General features: G+C 37.7%; 1 protein-coding gene across 13 annotated transcripts in view; it reads left to right on the forward strand.

Moving 5' to 3' along the window:
- Positions 1-22,033, forward strand: part of LOC127440122 (GTPase-activating Rap/Ran-GAP domain-like protein 3) — a 103,304-nt gene that overhangs the window by 18,707 nt on the left and 62,564 nt on the right. For 12 of the 13 annotated variants that reach the window (XR_007897069.1, XR_007897073.1, XR_007897071.1 and 9 more), the window contains exon 2: positions 6,369-6,438. Coding sequence is in view for 6 of the 13 variants with exons in the window: in XM_051696530.1 (XP_051552490.1) it covers positions 6,369-6,438 (70 nt within the window). In the remaining 7 variants the exon portion in view is untranslated. Of the gene's footprint in view, positions 1-6,368; positions 6,439-6,839; positions 6,998-7,091; positions 7,225-22,033 lie in introns of all 13 variants that reach the window. The other variant, XM_051696536.1, reaches the window with a different exon arrangement.

Raw genomic sequence — 22,033 nt, forward strand, 5'->3', positions numbered from 1 at the left:
TGGCCTTTCCGAAAGGCACCCAGACAAGCACTTAGATAAAGGCTTACAGAAAGCTCATTTTTGCTAGTATCACCTTCACATTTGAAACATAGCTTGGTAAGACTTAGGGATTATGCATCTATCCCACAGCATTGTGTATTTATTTCATAATAAATTTGAAATATGATTTTTTTCTTTTTTTTTCTTTTGTGTTTGCACTTCTTTATCTCTGTGTTTAGTAACAGATTGAGTAATTTTGAAGATTTCATAGTAAAGTCTCAAGTGTTAGCTTTCTAAAGGTACTTGATTATGTGTGTAGTCAGAGGGACTTATGTGCAATAAACCTTTTATTTTGGGTATGTCATTTACCCCGTTCCTCACCAAAGTGGGGGTGCTAGGCAACATATATATATATATATATATATATATATATATATATATATATATATATATATGCAATTGCTGGAAAATGATAAGCTCTCCATGTCATATGGCATTTAAAATTTGTTTAAATCACTTAATTTCAGTCAGAAGGCTACGATTTTAGCCTTCTGACATTGTATCTGTTGTAAAAAAAAAAAAAAGTTAATTTTAATGTCAAGTGAATTTTAAAGTTACCTAGGCAAATAATAACACTATAGAACTAATTGTACATAAATATTTCAAGATGTAAAGACACACATTTTAACTTTCCAGAGATTTGTATTTTAGATTTTTTAATTAACATGGCAACAGGTCTAGTGAAATATGTGCGGCAATTAAATGTTCAAGAAACTTACTTGAGTGTAGGGATGGGACGATATGGTTATCTCAAGATTCGGTTCGATATACGATATGAGGTTCACGATTTAATTAACACAGTATGAAAGAAAATTGTGTTTATTTTTTGAAAATCTTTGCACAAAATGTGCAATTCACAATATGAATGCAGTTTAAATAATAAGAGTTTCTCATATACCTTTCTCTACAAGAAAAGATAACAAACAAATAAACCTTAAAAAAATAGTGGGCTACATTTACTGTAGGCTGATCAGGTGCAAAACAAGCAAAAGTGCTGAACAGAACCTGTCCTGAAAAAGTATGTGATATTTCTTTTTAATAATTTGTTTTTCATAATTATTATAATCACATTTTAACTTTTAAAAAATAATAAAATTCTACATATGAATTAATATGATATCCGGAAATTGTTTAAATAACAATGATATGAGCTGTCAATGTTTAAAATAATTAATTAATATTTATTTTTACTTATTTGATTGTAAAGAACAGAAACTATATTAAAAGACACATTATTAAATGAAAATGGAGTGCTAGGATTTCATCTTTGAAGGACACACTACACGGAAGAAATTTTCTGTTTTAATCTCTAGCACTTTTCAACAAAACAAGGCAATTTTCTAGTTATTCCAGTACTTAATGCCTGAAAGCTAAATTCAACACTTCAAGCTCTTCAAGGACCTTGTATGAACCCTGTAAACAGTGGGCAGAGATTATGATGTTTGACAGGTCATTTCATTTATAATCATGTGGATAGAAAATAATGTTGCAAATTTCGATATGGTTCATCATTTTTTTTTGGTTCTTTGGTTTTTATTTTGTGACAATAAAGAATATTGTTATTATCATTCTACACTGCAAGGAATGAAGATTTCAGAGATCAATTGATTGAGATTGTGTCAGTATTGAACATGTGATGATCTGCTACCTGAAGCACCTTCACTCCATCCATTCATCTAACAGTATCTGTTCTCGATGGATCTTCCGCAAACCTCCCCCTGCTGTCAAATGAAACAGCCAATGTTTCGTCTCTCACAGACCACTCTCTCATTTGTTTGGGTGTGAGACAATAAAATATGGTAGAGACTGCATCTGCTATAATACGGTTGGTATAAATACTGTTATGTGAGTGTATGATTTTATATATAAATAATTAGTTTTACATCTTGGCTGCGTTTGACCACCAAAATAATGCAGGGAAATATACGGGAGATAAATGACACCTGAGCAGATTAGAAATCTGTTTAAAATTCTCCACCATTCAATATGTGATACAACAGGCTTGTTGTATCTGCTAGTAATGTATATGCAGGGAATTTAGCTCAATAAGGGAATTAGCGGTTGATTTGGGGAATATAAAAGAATCAATGTTTATGTCCATCAAAGACTTCGGCCAGTGATGAGTTGTCCGATCAACGTAAGATTAATTCTTACAGTAAAACTACTTTCATGGCCATTGAAAATAATATCACAAATAGACTGAAATACTGTTTATGAACATGTAGCTTAGAATCGATATCATTTAATCAAATACACAGTCAACTTCTCTTTGGATATTAACAAGACTTTTTTAACTATCTACAATAAACAACTAAACTAACAAACAACTAAACTAACACACAGACAAACAAACATAAACACCGGTTGGTATGTGAGCTTTGATAGAAAATGAATGGAAAATTATCTGTAACATAAAAAATGAACTTTATGGAGTCTATAGACCTTGCCTTGAACAAACCCTGAGAACTTAATTTAGTACACCGTGATTTGATATCGGGTTACTCAGATTATATTGAAGAAAGCACCAGATTTCAGTGAAAGTCTGGAGGTCTGTACTTACGTTGTGTTGCTTACATTGTTTGGCGTGTGGAGATCTTTGAAGTCCTTTGGCTTGGTTCAGTTCCAGGAGGCCTTTGTTTGGTTCGATAGATGGGTGATGGAATGACCAGGCAGAGCCACAGAGGCGAGGACTCCCTCAAGGGAGAATTGGGCAGGGCGAGCGTTAGATCGTCCGCCTGGGGGGGTCTGTGAGTGGGGGGGCCAATGGGGGGCAAGGCTTCTGTCCGGGGGAGCCACGGCCCCGCTGGCCCCCTCCTCTAGAACCGCCCCTGGAACTGGGGACTTCCCAGGACAGAGGTCAAAGTATGTGAAGGCCGTAGGGCAGAGATGAGAGAGAGAGGAGTTGTCCAGGCTGGTCTTTTAACACCTTCGGTTTGTTCACCCCAAAGAGGTGGCTTTTCAGAGGGCCTGTGGTCAAAGTGTCCTCCTTTCAAGATAATTAATTTATAGCCTTTGTTCTAAGGTTTGTCAGTTTCCCGCTCAAAAATTTAACATTTTATCATGAATTTCATAAGAAAACTATAACTGCAAATAGCCTGAATATACTTCACACCATCATTCTGGAATTTAAGAGACAATTACGTACCAAACATTTGTACTTTCTTATTAAATCACAGTTATAATTCAGTTATAATGCATGATAAAACTTCCTACTAATTAGTTTGTTAGGTTTAAACACTGATAATACATTACACATTATGAAAAACATAATTGTCAAGGTTATCATCTGCATAGGCTGCATTTGTCCATATTTTTAGTATAATCCTACATGTGGCTGTGTATTTGGATTGTAGTGAAATAAGAAAAGTCCAAAGTCCATCTCAAATGTTCATGAATTAAGCTTCATGTGAGCTGGTGAGCCGTAAACATGCCTCATGATTTTTATAATAATTAGAAGTGTAGAGAGTTAGTTATATTGAAGAACAATGGATTTCCATGGGTTTCATAGAAGCGTAGTCCCTCAGCAAATGGCCAGTCATGTGATGAGTTAAGGTGGGGGTTTATCTGATTAACAACGAAGACAGAGGATTTTCACTGTGCCTTTTCCAAGATTCCCCACTGTTCTTACGGCAGTTAAGATTTGCCAGATGCAAGAAACTCAGACTTGCTGGCACCAGTCCGAATATCTTTATTGCTCAGGAGAATATCAGTGTATATTCTGTATTTAAGTCATTCTGTGTAGAATTGTTCAATTTCTCTTAGTTTTCTTCTGTCTCCAAGGCACTACAGAATCATGACTGAAAGTTTGTTAATCAACATGCAGACCTGCCTGCCCAATTTTTGAGCGTCCCTCCGGAAATTCTCCCGGTCCTCTTGATTAGCCACTCTGGCCCTGGATGGTGGTTCCTCACAACATTAGGCTACAATACAAACCATGTGTAAAGACATATTTTGGTTTCCCTGCTACTAAATAATAAAACCTGAAAAAGTCTGAGTAAATGTAGTAGTGGAATCTTTGTTGTTTTGATAGTATTTGTTTGTGTGAGGCAGTAGTAACCACTAGTTCAATCCACTCTTTTAAAAAAGGTTCAGGTTTAATTGAAATTGTACAAGTTTGGCTTTATTCCTCCAACAATCTCTCACAATTTTTTTATGTGTTCTTCTGTTATTGCTTTTTATCACACATAATTCTCATAGGAAAGTTCTCTGAGCTCTCTTCAGTTAGTGTTAGCTTGGTCATTTTAATCTATTTTTATAATTCTACTGCTTTTTATACAGCAGTGTTGGCACATAATGAGAAAGTTGGAGCTCAGAGAGCTATTGTGTTCTTAATGATTGCGGTGTCAGACCTTTGTCGAGGCTGTCTTCAACGTCAGTTGTAACCTTTTGTTAGTTCTTGAGGCAAGACATCAGAGACGTGCACTCTGAAAAGGAGTTGAGCTCTGTGTCATAGCAAACATGATATCATGCAAGATCATTATCACTAAATTACTGTCACAGATGCATAACAGGAGTGAGTACTGTGAATAATATTGAACATATCTGAGTCTGTAATATCACTAGAGGATAATGGTCATGATAATTATTTCATGCTGTTGCTGTCATTATTATTGTAATCACAAACACATCATCTACAGGAGCACAACTAGTAACATCATCATTATAATATTTGTTTCTCCATTCATGTTTTTTTGTGACATTGTTGCAAACATGCTATGACTTTTTACCAACATAAATGATAACATCTTTTAGATTATGCTTTATTTCAACAGAACCATTTAACATAATCGTGAGCAACAGTCAAGGTTAAAGTTCCTTTGTTGGCATATGAATAAGGCGATAAGCCGTTTTGGAGCTTAAGATGTCTTTATGTCCTCAGCTGTTAATTGTTTCGTCCAGGAATGTGATTTTGAATTTAGTGGAGCAGCTTTGCTGTAGCCTCATGCCTCAGTACATCATCAAATGATAATGGCCACTCTTTTCAGAATCGCAGTGTGCAGTTTGTCTTCAAATGCTCTCTGACAAATAAGATATGGTTCTAGTAACTGAGTGTAAACCCCACTGGGTCATTCTGACAGAAATATGAGGTCATTTCTGAAGTCAGCATTTACATTTTTTCAATTAACCAAAGGAATGTCCACCCCCTTCCCCCCATCAATGAACATGAGAGCCATTTCATGGCGCATAGCTTGTACTTACGTAACTTAGCATGTTTAACTAATGCTATAGCTACATATATTTTCAAAGAATGCATGTGCAAGCTAATGATCAGAAATTTTCATTTAAAATATTGCACATCACCACATATATCCACTTTATAGGCTGTTGTCAGTTATGTAAAGACATTCTAAGCTTCATTCAGCACTAATGGAAACATAATGATAGTCCTCACACTTAGTCAAAAGTGTATGCTCATCTTACGCACACATGAACTATTCAGGCTACATTGCATTTGAAGTGAAATAGCTGTAATATTTGTACTGTAAGTGTTCTGTATGTAGCTCAGCATTTAAATTGTTTAAACCTGAGTCAGGCAAGATAATGGCTTCGATAAAGCAAATATTATGAAAAAAAATATTTCTGACTGCACTGTACTGAATGTCTGTTAAGAGCTGCATTAGCCTATAAATGCCTTTATGGTGTTCTTGTAAAAATCTTTTCAATAGGAGAGAGCTTTTTTGAGGTTTTGGGAAGATGTGTGCAGTTTTATTGTCAGCAGAATCACTGTGCATGTTGTTTTCGCTCAAATAAGTGACAGTCTGCGACATCATAGAGATCTGTGGTGGAGTGGGCTGGGCCTCTAGTTTTCAGTACGCAGGTTTTTGTTATGTAAAGGTGAAGTATGCAATTTCTGCACAGTAATGACTATTTTCAAACCGGTTTCTTGAGCATTTCCTCCATCTGCCTGTTATAAAAAATGGGGGTTGTCCCATATTTATGCCTATGTTGGGCTGATTGAGAGCAGTGTTTTGATAGTGCTTCAGAGACACAGTGTTTTAATTTTTCTGGTAAATCAACCTGCAAATGGCTTACTTAATGTATAGTTATCTCTGCATATGAAGCTGGGATAGAAGAAAGTATATTAACATTGAAAAATGGCACACTTCACCTTTAAAGCAAAATGCTGTTTAGCTCCAATTAATCTGTGCATTTACTCATTTGCTGCATGTACATTTGCATCCATAATTGTAAATATGTTAACCACAATAACATTTTGCATGTCTTAAAACTGAGAAATCACAACATTTGAAAAACCTGCTAAGCATAATTATTGTGTGAAGTTAACCTTTATGAAATCAGTGTGAATGGTTGTATACTCTGTGTTGCAGCTCAGCTTCAGAGGATCTGGGGTGCAGGAGAGGAGAGTTCAGCCGGAAACACTATGGATCAGTTGAACTGGTGAGGACTATTTATTTGAGCTCTTCTATATATCCCCCTTTTCCTCCTCCTCATTCTCCTGTGTGACTTTAATGACTCAGATCGTGTGTTCGAGATTCACGATTTTTAATCAGAATGTTCTATATATAATATAATACCTTTATTAGTCTCTTTAGTCCCTTAGAATTCAATTTGTGGTACAAAACACAAATTCACATCAGTCACAGCAGCATCAGTACATACAACATAATATACACAAACCAATCTGTATCACTTATAACCCTCCATTCACACACAACCCATTGTGAAACATTTATTTAACCCCAGTCATCACATTCTGCACAACCTTTACAACCCTCAGAACCTTACTGAACACTGCTCCTAGTGTTCTTAGGAAGAAATTAATGTTTTAACCTGTTCAGTCTGCACTTGGGAAGCCCTTGTCTTCTCCTGGAAGGTAGTAGCTGATCCAGCAAGATCACATGGGAAGTCGGCATGTTGCTTCAGAATGTTCCATTACCCTGACATCGGCCCCAATGCAGAGTTACTGACAACTGGCATGTCCCTTCAGACATTAAGGGTTGGTGTTTAGGGGTAGAGTTAAAATATGCATTCCTCTTCACTGTCTTACATACTTTAAAGCTAAAAACAACTCGCTTTACAACTCGCTTTAGGCGTCCGTCTGTGGTCTGTTGGGGCTTCCTTCGTTCAGGAGTTCTGGAGAACATCGACATTCAAAAGGAAAACAATGAAGGCTTGAATCTGAGCACTGACATCCCCTGCCAGCCCAAAACACTTCTCTTTAAGGTATAACAAAGTTTATTGATGCAGTAATATCAATTAATAATCAGTACAATGCAATCGATAAACTTCTGACTTCCAGCTACAAACTAAGCAGTAACATGATTAGATATGGTAACAGACAAGCCTATAATACATGAGAGGAGGGTGTGTGTGTGTGTGTGTGTGTGTGTGTGTGTGTGTGAATGGGTGTATATGTGTGTGTGTATAAGGAGAGAAGGAGTGCACAAAATGGTGGGTGTGGCTCTCATGGAGAGTAGGTCACGCAAGGTTTCCGGCTAGAGAATGTGGCCACGATTGTGGGCGGAGAGACTGGTTAATGGCGTCTGCCCGTTTAAAGCGTGTCTCCACTGGTACGATAACTTAGGGACAAAGCTGGTCTCTTTTGCCAATTATCTGTTCGCCAAATGTGTGTGCGGGTATGTTTGTGAGGGGTCGTGTGTGTGTGTGCGGTTAGTACGAGAGAGAGAGAACAGGGTGATGGCACCGAAGCCAGTTTAGCGATCTTGGAAGAGACAGCAACCGTTAGTTTTATCACTCAGAGACGCGGTGAACGGCTCATAATCCGTCCGCCGCGGTCGTTGGTTCTTTAATGGATAAACTCAGTGTGCCAGTCTCACCCGTGATGGCAGAAATGCACAAACAGCCCAACGTGGTTGGACGACAACACAGCAAATCTCATTCGTGGTAACAGTAAGTTACAGTGATACTTTGAGTATTATTAGAAGCAATGAGCGGACTCGGCGGTCCGTAAACTGTACAAGCAATAACCTTGACACTCGGTGGAATCTCGGCTTGTCCAGCGAGACTTCAGGTATGTATGTTACTTCCATGGGCAGCGAGGCTACACCTGGGAGCAGCAGGGCTGCAACTAGACACGGCGAAAACTGTCGCTGGAAGCAAGCTTAGGAGGAATCTCCGGGGTTTTATACTGTCGATGACATCATGGTTGAGGAATACATTCTGTTGTGCATTTCATCCAATAGGAGCTGAGAGTTTGATCCTTCTGAATTTCACACCTAGAGGTAAAGTGAACAAGGCTTGATGGGACCTGCAGTCTGTTTGGACTCCCTTTGTTTGATTTTGGTGGCTGATTCTGTGTTATCAGTTTCTGAGTGTTCCTACAGGCCTCAGTCAGGCTTTATGACTTTAGGTAGGCCTGCCTTTGTCTCCCATTTGAGCACATGAGGCCCAACAGGTAATTTCATTTGGAAACATCTGGACACTTCTTGCTTCTGCCACTGGGGGCAGTGATTCGATTCTGGTAAGCACAGACCGATTTCAGTTCAAGAAAAATCAACCTATTGTTTCCAAAATCACTGTAAGATCAGTCTGGCTTATCATAAGGTTCAGCTTGAATGAACATAAGGAAATAATATTTAATCAAATATTCCGTCATAAAATTATTTTATGATGCAGGCCAGTTTTCGGAGGCATAACTCTAATAAATCCCTTCTCACACTATCATAAAGTTTGCAGTAGGTTAAAAAGGTATCAGCATTACACCATTTATATGCAGGGTTGGGAGGGTTACTTTTTTAATGTAATACATTACAGATTACTGATTACTTAACAATAAATAAAATCAGTAGCATAATCCAATTACAGTAATATGAAAGTAATGTAATCAGACTACTTTTCTTTACTTTTGGATTGATTAAATAAAATCAATATGATCTCTAAAACTTTCAATTATGCTTGAATGCATAGAACATGTTTGAGTAATGTGTTATAGCTGTTATAGCTGTATGCTGCACCCTACCAAGAAAACAGAAAATGAGCTGTTACATAAGGTCACGTGTCATATGAAGGAGGAGCTGTTGGTAAGGTCACGTGTCATATGGAGGAGGAGTCAGGAAGCGCGTCATTGTTTACAATAGAAACTTGCACAGACCACAGACCAAGCGACGTTCACAAACCAAAACAGTCCAAAACAATTTCAAAACAATATAAAATAAAATTAAAAATAATTTCCAAATAAAAAAAAACACAAAAAAAACGATGTAAACAATGACGCGCTTCCTCCTTGTGACGCGTGACCTTACCAACGATCTTATGTCATCCCTCTCATGAGCGTGCGTCACAGAGATGTACGGAAGCAAACATTTGTAGTTAAAAAGTATATAAGTATTGTTTTGTTTCTCAAAATAATTAATCATTTGCATTCAGAATAACTTTATTTGTCAACTGGAATCGTGTGGATTATTTTTATGCACCCTAAATATGCATTTTGGACCGTCAAAAAATTTTGTACATTTGCTTGCATATTTTAGAGGAGTCCTAAAATTTTAGCATTGAAATCCTAAAAATCTTAAATTATGTTTTGATGAAGAAAGAAATTCAGATATATCTTGGATGGCCTGAGGGTGAGTAAATTATCAGCAAATGTTCATTTTTGGGCAAACTATTCCTTTAAGTACCGTTCACCTAGGGGAGGGGTCATTTTTTTCAGCTTCAGTTCGGATCTGAACAACATACAGGACGTCCTGGTTAATATAGTACAGTTCGTATTTGCAGCCATTCAAACTTTCTATGCCATACCAGCAATGATGCGCAAATCGTGACAATATTGGCAGCTATTCCTGCTCCCGCCAAATGATTAGGGCCACGGATTTCTTTGAGCACTAAGGCTAACTCATTTTAACACATTTTTATATTAACTAATTTTAGCTAACCTAGCTAATGTGATTTCTGCGTGGCTCTTATTACCTTCAAATTCTCAGGTCCTTGGATAATGAGAGCATCTTCACAGCTGGAAGGCATAATGTTGTTTCGCTTTTCTCTTTTAAAGAGCGAATAATGTCGAAATTTCCAAGAAATTAATGCATGTTCTTCCTTGGCCATCGCGATGAAACAGCTGTTTTCCTCGAGAGCTGATGTGAGACAGGTGTTATTTGTGCATGCGACAGTAGGAGGCACTCCTGACTCAAGTGAGTAATGAGAGAGAACCCGAAGAGAATGCGCATCTCTTAACAAACAGCTGTCTGTATCACTTTATGTCAGGAAAATTCACTATTTCTTTTGTCAGAAATTAAAACTTGTAATCCTGACAGTAATCCCATTTTTTTATGTAACTGTAATCTGATTACAGTGTTTTATGTAACAGTAACGGATTACAGTTACCTACTTTTTGTATCCTGATTACCTAATGCTGTTACAAGCAATCCGTTACTCCCCAAGCCTGTTTATATGATTCAGGGTGATTTAACTGGTCAGACATGTGTTCTATGTACTGTATATTGTGTCTGTCTCTCCCAGATAATTGGTACATGGAGGAAGTGGCTAAATACCGCACTAGATGCTACTTTATGTGAAAGGCGTGCAGGATGTTTGTGGGTAGAATGAAATGGGTGACCTTGTGTCAGACAGAACCATGTCACAAAACCACATGCGTTATCATGTGCAACAGATGGGGAATGTAAATATGAGTGTAACACTGCATGTGTATATTTGTGTGTGAGAAAGGGAGTGCGAGAGTGAGAGAAAGTCATTTGTCCTTTGTTATCTAAAGCTGTACAGTATGTCACTATTATCATGGTGTTATGACAATCATATTGCTAAGAAGGTACAGTACTGTATCTGTATACTGTATATAATGATTTTTCCTGGTCTTTAAAACATAAAATGTGTGTTACATCAACCCTCTATGGACACGTTGGAGAAAGAATCGCCATTGGCTAGTAATTTTTGTTTTTACTTTTAACATCATGTAAGCATAATGCAACTGAAAACTCAAAAATATATTAAGAAAATCGAGAAGGGGCATCATCATATATAATATACACTATATATAAAATCATATATAATAGTGAAAATATTCACAAGACTGGAATCTAATGAAAATAAAAATAATAGTTATATTATAAAAATAATAATTTAAGTGTAACTATATCAAAACTACTATAGAAAAAAATTAAAAAAATAAACCTTTGTACCAAATCCTTGCATAGATGCAGCACAAGTCTATTTGTTAAATTATTTAATATTTACAGTGTTTTCTGAAGTTAAAATATTTCACAATGTTTGACTGTGCATTTTAAATATTTATGTATTTACACATTTATTACACTTACAACATTACTACATTTTGTAACATGTTTGTTTATATGCACTGATTTACACTGATATATACAGTAGAACAGTGTTTCCCAAACTTTTTACAGTGGCGTACCCCTTCAAACATTCAATATCCTTTCCCGTACCCCCTCTCTAACGCATAGATAAAATTCACACAAGGTAATTTGAAAATATGTCTGTTTAACACAATTATCTTTGTAAAACAACTCCCTTATATTAAACATGTTATATTTGTACATGTTTTGTACATGTTATATTAATCATATACATACTGAATAAATGGATTACCGAATGAGATGTGTATGCTAGATATGATATAACTGCATAACTCCCCCCTCATCGTGTTGCGGTATGCAAGATTAGTGTTCGGTTCTGTGCCTGGAATTGCGCATCATTGCCGAATTCAAGGGTATGTATCTGTGCAATTGCGTGGTCAGCTCAAGGTGCTTTTTTATGTCACATTTGACACTGTTAGCAAGGTTGAGCTCATTTGCTGAAAAAAAATCATGCAACAATGTAAAAACAGGTCTCAGGGGGCCTGGGTAGCTCAGTGGTAAAGACACTGGCTACCACCCCTGGAATTCGCTAGTTCGCTAGTTTGAATCCCAGGGCGTGCTGAGTGACTCCAGCCAGGTCTCCTAAGCAACCAAATTGGCTCGGTTGCTAGGGAGGGTAGAGTCACATGGGGTAACCTCCTCGTGGTCGCTATAATGTGGTTTGTTCTCAGTTGGGCGTGGTTGCTGCGGTGGATGGCGTGAATCCTCCACATGCTTTATGTCTCCGTGGCAACGCACTCAACGAGCCACGTGATAAGATGCGCAGGTTGACGGTCTCAGACGCGGAGGCAACTGGGATTCGTCCTCCGCCACCCAGACTGAGGCGAATCACTACGCGACCATGAGGACTTAAAAAGCACATTGGGAATTGGGCTTTCCAAATAGGGAGAAAAAAAAAACAGGTCTCTAGCGTGTGAGCAAATGTGAGTGTGGTTTGTATCCATGCTTTAAAACGGTGAATGTTGTGAAAACAGTCCGGGGAAAAGTTTAACCAAAGTCAGAGTTGACGTTGTTAAATGCAATGTCAGTGACATTTCACGGCTAACTAAAGCGATGGTGACAGCGCAATCATGACAGATCTGGACCCACTGCAGCCAAATGAGTTCAATCTCCTTCAGGGTGCGTGCTGTTGAGACACAACACGCTGTAAAAGACAAGGCTGAATCCAGCTTCTTAATCGTCAGCTCCTTATTCAATAAAAGGATCGCGGTGCTCAAGTTCTTCTTTGCCACATTACAACTCAATCTCTGGCAAGTAAAATCTGAATATTTACTCACCAGTAGCTAAAAAAATACATATTTTAGTTGCATAGCATGAAATTTGGTCGCATATGCGAGTGATTTACTCGCTATGTAGAGGACTGTATAAGATCAGTTCCTGAATTGTGCAAAAACTTCGTAAATAATTGTTAAATATGTTTTGAGATATTTCCTTTTTTTGTTTTTTTTGTTTTTTTAAGATTCCAGACAGAATGACCTTGACTTCATCTCTTTGGCTTCCTTATATAAACATGTAAAGTGCTGTCTGTTAGCTATCTCCTGATATGTAATACTGCACACATGATAAAAATACACATTCTATGACTGGAATTTTAGAAAACAGTTCTTAACCATTGTGCATTGATTGATTGGCTAGTGATTGGCAATTCATGTCTTTTATTTGTCTGACAAACAGATAGTGCTGCCCCAATCTCACACCATTGGTTGAGGCAAAGCTGCTGTGTATGGCTGGTTGGAATGCTCAAACAAACAGAGCAATGTTTTGATAGCACAGAACCACAGTTTTTTCTAATGGTTTACTTGTCTCTGCATATTAAGCTTGGATAGTAGAAAGTATTTTAACATCCAAAAAATGACATTAAAGGTGTTTACGTCCCTTACCATTTCAAAATGAGAAATATGAAGTTTATTTATAAAAATGTAGCGTGCAGGCCACATTTACCCATGTTTTACTGCCTGCCTTTACTTTTCCATATGATTGTTTTGAATCCGTTTCTTAGGGCCCTATTTTAAGAGCGATAGCCTTAAGCGCTATGCCATAAGTCATATGCGTAAAATCAGTGGGCATGGCCATGAAGGTTTGGTATTTTTGTGTAGTCATGCGCTAAGTCTAGGCGCAAATAGGTTTGGCTAAATCACTCGTGCAACGCTCAAATGGGCTGGATTAAGTGCAGTTTAATTCTGAGGTTTCCTCCGGTTATTATTCCACCTTCTGCATCCTGTTATATAATTCATTCTCTCAAGCAACAGTGATATAAACCAAGACAGCACATTCATAGGAAGTTGGCAGTGTAAATGGACTGTATGCAATGAATTAGAAGAATAAATTACGTTACGCAGTAACTGCATCGTTGATGATTATCGGGCATATTTCTATGACAGTGATACGCTCCTTTCATACGCATGGAAAATGTGATTCTCGTCAGAATTTGGATGTAGGATCTGTTAAATTACAGAGAATGTAAGTATTATTATCATTATTATTTTTAGAATCATTTTCATCTACTGACACACACAAATAATGGCTGGTATTAACAGTGATTGCATCTGCATGCACTTCACTTCTACTTAATTAAAAAAATAAACCAAAAATATTTCTAAATTGAAATTACTCTTCAAACAAAACAAAAATATAATCAAAATAACAAAGTGGTCAAAAAATCATAGCCTGCCAATTCCAAACATTTTACTCTCTCCAGCTTCTTCCACCGGCCTGTTTTGCAGTGACTTATAAATCACTCTATGACAACGGGTGGAAAAATACCTTTAGACTTACAAATTAGACCATAAATACAATTGTAAATTTAAACATAATAACAATAATTGAAAAAAAAAACATGACCTATAGATAGTTTAACACAAATCTCATTTAAGACTAATATACTGTAAAACTCTGATTGTCAGGGAGAAAATTTGATGTTCCACTATATTTTCAGAATTTGGACATGAACTTTATTACCACCTGCTGGTGGAATCTCCAAACAGCAAATGCAGGAACTGAGTTTAAACTTTGCGCTGAGTTAAGAAGTGGTTTTCAAAAGTCTTAGCGCAACTACCTATTTGTCAGGAAAATAGTTCACAGTTTGCACACATACACCCACAATAACGCAAACACTCCCACCCACTGCCACTTGCGATTTGCGCTGGCATGAAAATTGCAATTAGAATTAGCAATCCCACAAAAATTGGATAAGACGTTGCACGAAAATAGAGCCCTTAGTGTTTGTTTCCCTTATATACACTTAAATGTGTGTCCACAAATTGCAACCAAGCTATTTGTTATGCAAAGGCATATAGTTGAAGCCTACACTATATATCTGTGTATCCTGTCGTGGTTATACAGAAGGTGTTTGTGTTCCATTTGTTACTTGTTACATTTCTATGGCTGCTACACTTGCAGTGATTTTATGCTCCTCCCAAATTCTCATTTAGAACTCCATGTTTATATGTACAGTACTTGATCTGCTGTTTAGTAGTTTCTGACTGTAAGTAGCATTCCTGATAACATTTCTTTACATACAAATAGCTCTTGAACTTAAGCTCCTGAATTTTAGAGGCTTTTATTTTAATGTCTTTTTGCTTATCAGTTGAAGCAGAGACCACAGAGTAGCTGTCACTTACTGTACATGGATACAGATATCATGTCAGATATATCCAACTGGAGAATTAAATGCTGTATGTTGTCATGAGGGCTTCCCTCTGGCTGTTTCAAAATTTCAAATTATGCTGCTCAATGACATGTACACATATCACACAGTATTCATCTTCTTCCTCTGACTTATATCTCTTATTACAGTGATTTAATTTTGACCAAACCCAAACGCCTTCATATTGTAATAAGCTGTAGCCACCCCACACGTGTATGCTGAGCAGAGGGAGGGTTGGCAGCAGAGAGACTGCGGTGTGTAAAATTAGCATGTTGGGCTCAGTGGAACATACTGCCTGCAGGTCTGTCATATCAAGCATCGCGAGTGACTCACTCTCACTGTATCCAATGCAGTGGGTGTGTCACTTTCCCAAGAGTTTTTCAAAAGATGGGACATGCAATTTTTTTGATGATGCAATGAAGCCGTGTTGAAGACAAAAATGAAAGTTTGTCTATATGACAAGTGTTATATTTTGAATCAATAGTTCAGCTTTTTGTGAGGAATAAATTCAAATTGAAGTGGTTATTCACTTTTCCCTCTGCTGTTAGTTCCTTTATAGTTAATCTCAGTGGTAGTTGTAAGTTCATTGTCAAAAGAGAGAGAGAGAGAGAGAGTGTGTGTGTGTGTGTGTGGGCGGGTTTGGGTGGTTTACAAGGACATTTTTTTAGGTTACAAACTGGTAATTACAAGGGGATTATGCTTTAAATATGGTTTATGAAGACATTTCTAGTGTCCCCATAATTCAGATCACTTAAAAAACATACTAAATAATGTTTATTTTTTGGAAAATATAAAAATGCAGAAAGTTTTTTGTGAGGGTTAAGTTTAGGGGTAGGGTTAGGGTTAGGGGATAGAATCTATAGTTCGTACAGTATAAAAATCATTATGTCTATGGAGAGTCCTCAGAAGGATAGCTGCACCAACATGTGTGTGTGTGTGTGTGTGTGTGTGTGTGTGTGTGTGTGTGTGTGTGTGTGTGTGTGTGGCTGTCCTGGTAAGAAATCGCTTTTGTGAGCAAGAATAGTGTTATAGACATAAAGACAATATGATTAGTTCATTTATGTCTGTGTGTGGGAGTGTGTTCAAGGGAAATCATTTGTTTTGGTAAATATGATTAAACTGAAACTTAAAGAGCCATTTCTCATTCATCCTCCTCCGCCCTCTCTTCTTTCCCTCTTTCTGCAGGTAAAATGGGATTGATTCAGCAGAAGTGATTGAGTGTGTGTGTTGTGTGTGTGGTTTTTATAAAGTTATGGATAAAGAATAGTGAGATACATTCATTTCTCTATACAGTATTTCTCACTCTCTGTTTTTACACTGAAAAAATTTGTTCTGTGAAAACATCTAAATTAACTGGTTTAATTCAGCTCCAAAATATTACTTATTTTACATCACTGAAACAACCTGAATACATTAGGTTAGACCAACAAAGCTAATTATAATGGTTAGATCAGATTGAAAAAGCTCCTTAAAGTTGAAGTGAGCAATTTCTGTGCCACCAAACGATATTGCAAAAATAAACATTGTTTTCAAACAGTCTTCCGAATATGTCCCCCATCGGCTCTCATTCGAACAAACAGGTAATCCCGCCCTCAATTTACAGCATTGGTTAAGCAAGTGTTTTGTCAAGCTGGATGGGCTGTTTAAACAGACTCAATTTTGTAGCGCCACCGAGACACAGTATTAAAATTTTAAGAGAAAATTAACCTACACATGGCTTACTTATATTTGTCTCTGCATATTAAACTAGGATAAGAGAAAGTATTTTAACACCAAAAAAGTTACACACACTTCAGCTTTAGAGTAACAATTGAAAGTTACCACTTTTTTTGATGTAATACACCAGGGCTGGGTACTGATACAGATTTCCTGATTCGATTCTGATTCACAAGCTCTCGAATTGATTCCTATTTTGATTCAGTATGGATGCATGTGGGTATATTTCTGTTAACATGTTCATTTTGATACATAGGAAAGAAATTATCTCTCAGCTAATCCTGTTAATTGTATAATCTTGATATTATGTTGCATATATTATCATTTGTTTCATGTTTATTGTTAACATATATAATTTTTACTATTTGCATGTATGCAAAAGAAAATCAATATTTTTACTCAATCCTATAATACACACATTTGTTTGTCTATTATAGTGAACAATATACATTGACTTCTATTATATTTCTAATGAGAAAATTATATTTTCTATCCCCTAAACCACCCCTAAACCTGTTTAAACCTTAAAATAAAAAATGCATGAAACCTTTCTGAATTTTTTAGTTTTCATAGAGACATTAGTGTGTATATCAAGCTATTTTCTCATATATAGGTGATTTCTGGTTTTACCATCCTTGTAGGCTAAACCGACACACACATAAAAAAATAAAATAAAAAAACACTCAATGTCACAAAATGTCACATGTTTGATGTCACCCTTAAAACCCCTGCCCTTTGACCTTTCAGAAAAAGGTCCACCACTCACCAAAAGGGCATATGAAGCAGCTCTTCTGGCATTTATCCATAGCTCTCTGTGTGTGTATTGATGTGTGTGTCTCTGTGTGTGTGTGTTTTCATAAAGATAGCACACCTCATTTTATGTGAACTGGGTTTTTACTTTACATTTTAGATTATGTGTTATTAATTTAACTTTGTTGAGTAGCACTTTGGTGCAATGATTAATTTCCTTCCCCTCCTCCTATAAAAAGAAATGATTCTCATGATATTTAAATTCTTGGTTTTTGTTTGATTGTCTCTTCATTGTATATTAAAACTGTTCAGAGTTTCACAATTTCACCCAAAGCACTGTTCCAAAGTGTAGGCTGATTTAGATTATGGAAATATCTCCTTTTGTATTTCTCTCAGACTCCATTGCAGTGCTTTCTCCATTTGTGTCCCCCTCCAGATCCTTTCCTCATCTCCTCTGTCTCTCCCTCTCCCTCTCTCCCTATTGTGTGAGGCTTGAGAACACAAACAGAAGCACTCTGAAAAGATCAATTTTATAACCCAGGTCACAATAGCACTGATTCTCTCTCTCTCTCTCTCTCTGTGTTTTGAACATTTGTTGAGTTTTGTTGATTGTCTTGTATAAGTGAGAGCATCACAAAATGCCAACAAACAGAGACATTTGTGCTTTAAAGTAGGATGCTGAGGTGTGTGTCTGCACATCTATTAGAGGGGATGTTATATATCATAGGCATGTGTCATTGGCAAATGTCATGATGTCAAAAGGGTTTTGACCCCCTCCCACAACCATTTATGAACAGTAAGACATTTTTATCCATAAAAGGCTTTATTATTTTACCCACCACTCTGTGTCTGAATGTAATGGCTGTTTGTAGTTGATGTACTTACTCAGGCTTAACTGCTGAGGCTGAAGTTTTTCACTGCACTCTAAAAACACTGATAGCCAACATTAGTCCTGCCATCCTGAACTCAAAACATTCTCCAGGTCTATGTATATATATATTTGTATGTACATATTACATATGTTAGTATGTACATTTTAGAATGATTCTAATCATTTGTTAATAACATGATTGTGTATTTACAAGAAATAAAAATATACATTATATAGTAAGTAAAAAAGTAAATATTTTTAGTTTTCCAGAAACTCTAAAACAACATTTATATATTGCTTATGAGGATTACTCAGTACATGCCTATGTAAGTACTGTATAATTACAATATAGCATAATATTACTATATTATACAGAACATTTCTCTTAGTAAACTGTATATGGAAGCTGTAGTAAGGACGAATGAAGCAGAGCTGGAACTACAAGCATGCTTTGAATGCACTGATTGGAGTGTTTTTGAAGCTGCAGCCACAGACCTGGATGAGCTCACAGATACCATGGTTTATAGCAAAACTCAGACAGCTTCGTCATGCCAAAGACGATGCTTACAGTAGTGGGTTAAAATCTTGCATAATCAGGCCAAAATCACACTGACAAAGGAGATCAGAGTGGCTAAAAGAAGCTACTCTGAAAAGCTGAAAAAAAAAACAGTGTTCAGCCAATGATCCTGCATCTGTGTGGAGAGGCCTAAAGGGCATCACCAAGTACAAGACAACACCCCCTCGCTCTGTTGAGAATCACAACTGGCTGATGACCTGAATGTACTGCAGGTTTGAAAAGCCCAGTCTCACACCCCTCCCCCGCTCTGATCTTCACTTCACACAAACATCAACACCTCCTGCGACCCCCCTCCTGCTACTCAGCCTGCACTTATGGTCTGTGATGAGTATGTGTGCCAGGTCTTCAAGAAACAGAAGACTAGGCTTCAGGCCCAGACAGTGTTCCACCTGCCTGTCTGGAAGTCTGTGCTAATCAGCTGGCCCCCATCTTCACACAGATCTTCAATAGATCAGTGGAGCAGTGTGAAGTTCCATGATGCTTCAAATGCTCCACCATTATTCCAGTCCCCAACAAAAAAAAGAATCACAGGACTTAATGTCTACAGACCTGTCACTCTCATGTCTGTGGTCATGAATTCATTTTAGAGACTGGTTTTGGCCTACCTGAAGGACATCACTGGACCCCTGCTAGACCCCCTTCAGTTTGCTTACTGAGCAAACAGGTCTGTGGATGATGCTGTCAACATGGGACTGCAATATATCCTGCAACACCTCGACAGACCTGGGACTTATGCAGGGATCCTATTTATGGACTTCAGTTCAGCCTTCAATACCATCATGCCTGATCTCGTCTTAACCAAACTGACCCAGCTCTCCATGCCCACCCCAATCTGTCAGTGGATCAACAGCTTTCTGACAGATAGGCAGCAGCTTGTGAGACTGGGGAAACTCACATCTGGGACCCTCACTATTAGCACTGGTGCTCCTCAGGGATGCATTCTCTCTCCACTGCTCTTCTCCCTGTACACGATAGACTGCACTGCAAAGGATCCCTCTGTCAAGCTCCTGAAGTTTGCAAACGACACCACGGTCATCGACCTCATCCGTGACAGTGACAAGTTTGCTTACAGAAAGGAGGTTAAACAGCTGGCTGTCTGGTGCGGTCACAACAACCTTGAGCTGAACATACTCAAAACAGTGGAGATGATAGTGGACTTCAGGAGAAAATCCCCCACCCCCCACCCCCACCACCACCATCATATAATATAATTATTATAATTTTAATTAATAATTTTCTTTATTTATCACACATTATACATTTGCACATATACGGTGAAATTCTTCTTTTTCACATATCCCAGCTAGGCTGTTCATCCTGAACAGCACTGTGGCAGCAGTGGAGTCATTCAGGTTTCTGGGCTCTACCATCTCTTCAGGTACCACCTGAAGTGGGACACCCACATAGACTCCATTGAAGAAGGCTCAGCAGAGGTTGTACTTCCTTTGCCAGCTGAGGAAGTTCAACCTGCCACTGGAGCTGCTGACACAGTTCTATTCGGCCGTCATTGAGTCTGACCTGTGTACATCTATAAATGTCTGGTTTGGTTCAGCCACCAAATCAGACAGAAGGAAACTACAACGGACAGACACCCTGCCCACTCCCTCTTTGAACTGTTCCCCTTTGGCCAGCGCTACAGAGCACTCAGCGCCAGGACATCCAGGGACAAAAACACTATTTACCCTCAGGCCATTTACCACATGAACAATTAAACCGCCTTCAGGACTCCCCATAGTGCAATAATGTAAATAAATATCTCATGTACATATGTAAATTCACTCATTTTTAATTCAATAACTGTACATACCCATAACTTGCACATATATTACCACTTGCACATGTACATACGCCATTCTATGTTATATTTCCTATTTTTTGTATGTCTATTTATGCTCTTACCTTGTTTTATATTCTGTGTCTCACTGTAATGTTCTGTGTGCACTTGGTTCTCCTATCACCCAAAAAAATTCCTTGTGTACGTGAGCACACTTGGCCATCCTTATGAGGACTCACCATAGACATCATGATTTTTATACTGTACAAACTATAGATTCTATCGCCAAACACTTCCCCTAAACCTAACCCTCACAAAAAACGTTCTGCATTTTTACATTTTCAAAAAAACATTGTTTAGTATGTTTTTTAAGCGATTTAAATTATGGGGATACTAGAAATGTCCTCATAAACCACATTTATAGCATAATCCCCATGTAATTACCAGTTTGTAACCTAAAAGTTTTTCCTTGTAAACCACCCAAACCCACCCACACACACACACACACACACACACACACTACACTAATCGAACAGCTATCTCACACGCTTACAGCCAGTCTTTGTAGTTGCAGTGCACCTGCAGACTGTTTTTAGCAATGTAGTCCACCAGATACAAAGAAAAGGAAGAGAAAGAGAAAGAGAAAGAGAGGGAGACACACCAACAGGTGGAGCAAAAAAGTGGGAGAAATGTGAGGAGGAAAACAACGTGACTGAAGAAAAAGGAAATGGGAGAGGTTCCGTGTTCTGTTGCCTAGCAACTAACAATGTTCTGTCTGGGGGGATGTTGCAATTTTACTGCAAAGACGAGATTACATCATGTCAGGTATGAGTGATTGTCCCACGCACACAGGCACAGATTGACTTTAACTAAAATGACTTCTCTTACAGATTCCACTGTATACAGGTTAACTTGCCAAACACACACTCGTGCACACGCCCGCGCGCACACACACAGAGAGAGATCAAGGGATCAATGGTACACACAGAAATCACCAAACAGAGATCACTTGCCTGTAATTGGTCTCTGATTGTGTGAGCAGCTGGCTCTACATTGATATTGAAGGGCTTCATGTAAACAAAATCATCTGTGTATGTGTTGAGTGTATGAATCTGCAGATTGGTCACATGCTGCCTTTTTCTTGCTGTCTCTCTCTTGTTCTTGGTCTTTTTATAAACATATCTTGTTTATCTCTTCTAAACATGTCTTAGCCATTTGTAAACATAATTGAAGACAATTCGATAAAGATTCCACAGCATAGATGATGAGAAATTTGAGTGAATACATGCAGGACACTTAAAAAATGTTAACCTAAAAATATGCTTAAAATTAAAATCACTGGTTTGAT

Source organism: Myxocyprinus asiaticus, chromosome 4, assembly GCF_019703515.2.
Source record: "Myxocyprinus asiaticus isolate MX2 ecotype Aquarium Trade chromosome 4, UBuf_Myxa_2, whole genome shotgun sequence".
NCBI lineage: Eukaryota > Metazoa > Chordata > Actinopteri > Cypriniformes > Catostomidae > Myxocyprinus > Myxocyprinus asiaticus.